The sequence below is a fragment of the Tetrao urogallus genome, assembly GCF_951394365.1.
Source record: "Tetrao urogallus genome assembly, chromosome: 4".
Taxonomy (NCBI): domain Eukaryota; kingdom Metazoa; phylum Chordata; class Aves; order Galliformes; family Phasianidae; genus Tetrao; species Tetrao urogallus.
Window position 1 is genome coordinate 30,521,943 of NC_136817.1, and position 6,000 is coordinate 30,527,942.

At 40.3% G+C, this 6,000-nt stretch overlaps 1 protein-coding gene across 1 annotated transcript in view; it reads left to right on the forward strand.

The window, feature by feature from the left end:
- The window catches only part of SLC4A4 (solute carrier family 4 member 4), a gene marked incomplete at its 3' end in the record, with an annotated part of 159,499 nt that extends 154,073 nt beyond the window's left edge, over positions 1 to 5,426 (forward strand). The window contains exons 23-24 of the mRNA XM_079535009.1: positions 1,926 to 2,022; positions 5,383 to 5,426. Of these exons, the coding sequence (XP_079391135.1) occupies positions 1,926 to 2,022; positions 5,383 to 5,426 (141 nt within the window). The remainder of the gene's footprint in view (positions 1 to 1,925; positions 2,023 to 5,382) is intronic.
- Positions 5,427 to 6,000: the final 574 nt, after the last annotated feature.

Here is a 6,000-nt window from a genome sequence, read left to right on the forward strand (position 1 = left end):
AGAAATATGCCTCTTTAAAATTAAAATTAGTACTGTGGGGTTTTGCAGGCATTCTACTGATAAGAGTTGAGAGAAGAATTGCTGGACGTTGTGAATTCAAGTGGTGTTATGTAAACAAGCACAGCAAAACCTGGCATTAACAGAGACCACTCTTTAGCACGAGTTAGGATTTACTATTAGTTCTCACTGGGGGTTTGCTGGCAGTTAGGAACAGCAAGAAAGGAGCTGCAAAGAAAGTTTTTCAGTAACTTGGTGAAAATTACAGCCACTAATTGCTGGATTTACCTAAGCTTGTGTGTAGTGGAAAGTTGAATTTTGTCTCAGATTTTATGTCCAAAATGCATGATCCAGGAAGCATCAGCCAATTTTTAAAAAAGACACTGGGATGTTATATTTAGGTTAAGAATCAGAAGTGATGTGTGATAGCCTCTTTTCCCCTTTAGAGTACTTTTGCCAACCATAGGCGTTTTCTCTATCTCTTTTTTCTTTTTGCATGGTCAAGTTTAAAGCAGCTCGAGCATGAGCACTCCCATTCCACAGATCTTTTATTTATTAGCAGCAGAACAGTGATATGTTGGACGGATTACTCAACTCTTAGCTCGCTTACAACACAGCTCCAAATGGATGGGAATTCTGGTATGGCTTTATTGCCTCCATGTCTTTTTAGAATTTATTTGAGCTATGCTTATATATAGCTTTGTTAAAAATAAGTAATGTGCATATATATGCACACATCTGAGGAAACATTTTGCTAGTGGAGTACACACAGCATTGCACTGGATGTCCGTAACATTAAAAAACAAACAAACAAAACAAACTAAAAAGAAGACCCAGGGAGAGAGATTTTCTGGTTTCTGTAATGTTTTCCTACTCTGACTTCTAGGTCAGATTCCCCCCAGTGCAGTGTTATACTTCATACTTTGTCTCGTTCTCTCTAGGAATAAAGCTAGGTTAACATTTCTGGCACATATCACTTGGCGTGTATCACCTTAATTTCTTTGCCAAGTCAAACAGTATCAGCCCTTCTCTGGTTACAATAAACTGTTTTATAAAAATAAATAAATAAATGAATTAAAAGCCAAGTAATTCAGCACCTTCTAAGCACAAGCAAGTGGGTTATTATTGGAACCAGTGGGACACAGGGGACTCAGTGGTCACAGAGTGCTGATAATTTGAGCAAAAGCTCGCTGACTTCAGCAGAAAGCTATCTTGGAGAAAGGCTTGCTAACAAGTACAGCTTTTCTCTGCGCTTGTAATTCTTCTTGAACAGTCTGCCATATCTCCTGTGTGGCGGGATTACATGAATTCTGGATGTGATGAAATATCTTATTGTAAGCAGAGGTATAATTGGGACTAGGTCTGACTTTATTTAAGTAACAAACAGAAAGAGGAAAACTCTTTCTTTGTACAATAGAAGTTAAAGATTGTCTGCCTGATACTTCCTTGTAGAACAGTTTGGAGGGAGAAAAAAATATAGAGATTGTCCTGCTATAATTCATAGGAATCACAATAAGAATGGAAACTTTTTGGTGAGATTTCTCAGAAGCCAGTGCCCTATCATTTCTGCCAACAAATGCATGTTTAATCCATTATTTCCTGTAGTCAACCCCAAGCTGACTCAGATTGTGTCTTATAAACTCGTAGCATAGGAACTGGTGAGGTGGAGAGAGGAAAAGATAACACTTACTTAGATAAGATTGTTCTTTCAGTCTGCTTTACTTCCATACTGTGAAGAGGGAAAGTAAGGTGCAAGAGGGATCCAGTTTAAAATCAAGAGGCCATCAGCTGGTCTACAGAATTCCTTCTTTTTCTTTTACTTTTCTCCTGATTTCTACAGAAATTATGTGAAGGATAATATTAATTTGTGGGTGACAGTAAGAGAGCAGTGGAAATTTTCTAAGAACTTTTACACGTTTCTTTCACAGTCTGACTGCCCCTACTCAGAAAAAGTCCCAAGTATTAAAATACCAATGGACATCATGGAGCAGGAACCTTTCCTAAGTGATAGCAAACCTGCTGACAGTGAGTAGAACTAACCTCTTGCATGCCTGCGTGACTCTGACGTGCAGTACAAAATATATATAAAAATTAATTTTTTTTAAAGTTTTCTATTGTTTCAGAAGTGTGGGGTTTTTGTTTGTTTTTAATTTCCAGGTCTCTGATTTATGACAGTATTTGGCTTTGTTTTTATGTATTCTTTTTTCTTTCCAAAATCTGTGTTATTTCTTTTGGTGCCTCCAGCTTAAACTGCTTTTGTCCAGCTATGTTTCGTGATAACTTCCTTTCTCCTCCTCTCTGTAACTCCCCCATCCACTCAGTCCATTTCTGACCTTTGCCATTTTATGTTAAATTTGCTGATGGTTTGCGTTTATTTTTCCTGAGTCTATTGCTCTGGATTTGCAGCATGTCTGAACTGCATTTCTGTCCTGTTACTGTTTATTTCCTTAGGTTCCAAGCAGTTGCAAAACTCAGCACTTTGAAAGAATAATTAAGCATGTCATTGATTCACATCATTCATTACACTGACAAGGCAGTGATCATTTGACCTTTAACACATTTCCCTTAGGTGACTTGCTTTTGTGCTATTGTGTCTTTCTATTTCTTAGGTTAATATCCTGGAATCAAGGAATGGTAGGGGTTGGAAGGGACCGCTAGAGATCATCCAGTCTAAACTCCCTGCAATAGCATGTTCCCTTACAGTAGGTTGTACAAGAAAGCTTCCAGGAGGGTTTTGAATATCTCCAAAGAAGGAACCACAGCCTCTCTGGGCAGCCTGTTCCAGTGCTATGTCATACTCAAAGTAAAGAATTTCTTTCTCATGTTTCAGTGGAAATTCCTGTATTCTCGTTTTTGTCTGTTGCCCCTAGTCTTGTCACTGGGCACCACCAAAAACAGCTTGGCGCCATTCTCTTGACACCTGCCCTTCAGAGATTTCTAAGCATTGATAAGATCTTCCTCTTAGTCTCCTCCAGACTGAAAAGTCCCAGGTCTTTCAGCCTTTTCTCATAGGGGAGATTGCTCCAGGCCCCCAGTCATTTTTGTGGCCCTCCACTGGACTCTCTCTAGGAGTTCCCTGTCTTTCTTGAACTGGGGAGCCCAGAACTGGACACAGTACTCCAGATGAGGCTTTACCAAGGCAGAGTAGAGGGGGAAGAGAACCTCTGTTGACATGCTGGCCATGATCTGTTTAATGCACCCCAGGGTCCCACTGGCCTTCTTGGCCACAAGGCACACTCCTGGGTTCATGGTCAACCTGTAATCCACCAGGACACCTTGGGTGTCCTCTGCATAGCTCCTTTCCATCAGTTCAGCCCCTAACCTGTACTGGTGCGTATGGTTATTCCTCTCCATGCATAGGACTGTACGCTTGCCTTTGTTGAACCCTCATCAGGTTCATCTCTACCCAACTCCCCAGCTCCCCAGCCCACCCAGCTCTCTCTGAAAGGTACCACAGATGTCTCGTCTGTCAGCCATTCCTCCCAGTATTGCATCAACAAACTTGCTGAGGGTGGACTGTATCCCTTCTTCCAAGTCATTGATGAAGATGTTGAACAATACCGGACTGCTAGCTACAGGTCTCCAACTCAACTACGCCTTAATTTTCAGTCTTTAACTTCTCATATCATAGTCTTTTAAGAGAGGAATAAGAAGTAACAACTGACATGAGCTTTTTTGCCTTTGCAGCGACTTCTGACAATATTATGAGCAGTGGGTTCAGTCTTGAGATAAATCTGCTGTTTTGTCATGAGATGGGAACAAATGATAACAGTAAATCAGTACTGCTGCATTACTGGTGATAAGATTTCTAGGAATAAGACCTGGAAACACTGATCTTTAGACTCCTTAAGTAGGATTTGTGTTTAGGAGCTGGTCCCTAACTATCTTGGCTTTTGGTGGTGGCATTTGGCAACCCTAAGCATTGCATTGTGTTTTTAGATAAATGAACACTTAAGAGATTAACATTCTAAAACAAAGCCAAAGAGAAAGACAACTACTTTACTAATTGTATACTCTCAGTGTAACAACCTTGAACCTAACAGACCATCTTCATTTTTCTGTGAAAATGCCCTGATATGCTTAAACCAAGTTCATCTTAAATGTTTTTGCACAGGATCTTACAATTGGGTACACTGTTCATCAGGGTTGAAATAATTAGGGAAATGGTAATACTTTTGCCACAGACCTGTTTGTTGGATTGCCCTTTTCAGACAACATGGGATAAGACGACCATGGGCCAAGCAGCAGTTTGTTTGTTTGTGTATGTGTGCAGTATTATGAATCAGAAATTGATCTGTCAGCTTTTATTTAGTAACAATGCAAAATAAATAAATAAATAAATGAATAAATCAGGCTCTTGTATTAGCAAAAGTAGCTGGAATCCATCCACACCATGGTCTTACCGTACTCACCCCGTGCTCCAAGACTCAAAGTATATTAATAATAATACTAATAGCATTCAGTACTTGAGCATATTTTGCATCTTCAGAGTGCTTGACAAACAATTTACCCTTCAATTACTAAGGCAGAGCAGTGAATTCCAGCTGTTTCTCTGTTCAAACACAAAATTCATTTTTTACTCTTTAGCTTCACTTCAGCAATAGCAAGAATAGAATTATTATTAAAAAAGAGTACATTTCACCATGCTGGTCAGGAAATGAATGTGATTACAGGCAGCAAGCCACCTGTTTTCATGCAAGGAGTTTGGATGCTACAGTGGGGGAACACAGGGTAACTTAAGTTGTAGATGAAAGGTAAGTATCAAGATGTAAACGTGCTGAAAGGAGGCCAAGAAACAGAGTAATTTTTCTGAGATGGAATTTGGGAATTTCCCATCTAGGCTTTGTGTGCCCAAGCCCTGATTGAGGGATTCCCAACTCCTTTTTGTCAGGCAACTCTAAGCACAAAACAGACACATAAACGCTCGCGCCTCACGCTGGGCTGAGACCAGCTTTGCAGTGTCTTGTGGCTTCCCCCCAGGAAGCATACATGAAGTGGACACCCTTTGCTATGCTGCAGTGCAGGCCTGGTGAATACAAAGTGAGTTTTCCCATGGGCTGTTTACTTGGAGCAGCTTAGCGGCCTCTTCTGTGGCAGCTGACTGCTCCTGGCTGTACAACTGCATACGCATGCATTCAGCGTGCAGCTGAATGCAGCTCACAGGGCAGTCCCTGCAAATCAATCACCATTGTTTTGGCAGTTCAGATTCTGTATGTTGGAGGAGAGACTTAACTTTATTATGTTCATTTACCAGCTGTGAAATTAATATAGAAGGAAGTCAGCAGTTAAAAGCACTGCTAAATACATGTGAAAGTTTGCTGGGTTTAAGAAACCATCAGTACTGCATGCAATGACAAAAAAGATCTTTTCTCTCCTCCCTGACAGAAGAAAAATCACCAACATTCCTTGAACGCCATACGTCGTGCTGATAAAATTCCTTTTCTTCAGTCACACACTATGCCAAGGTAAGTACTTGTAAAATGCAATTTGTATGTGCCACAGTGCACCGAAATTCCACAAGGCGAAGTCCCTGTCTGTCTACAGGAAACTCTTAGAAAATACTTGGAGAGAATTTCTAATGTGCAGTTGTTACATCCTAACTTAATTCCCAGCATAGCCTTATAGTGTGGAGAGAGTGACTAGCTTACATAAGTACCCTGCTGGCCTTATGTTAGACCCCAGCCGCAGTACTCATGTAGGTCTTGGGGTCCAAATCAGCAAAAAGTTGTGGAACAACTGGGAAAAGTCTAGAAAAACATGTCCACATGGGAAAAAATTAAATGACTTAAAAATATATAAACTTATACAGGCAGTTAGTTTTGTGAAGCACAAGTTCTGGGTATGTGGAGCTCCTCTGTTAACAAAATCAGTAGGCTTAGTCCCTGACATGAGCAGTGTTTGGACCAATTCATTTAAATAATATTATGTGATGCACAGGCCTATCAATAAGTTCTGGTACCAAAGAGAGCTTTCTATTACCAGTTCCCATCTGAGTTATTTATT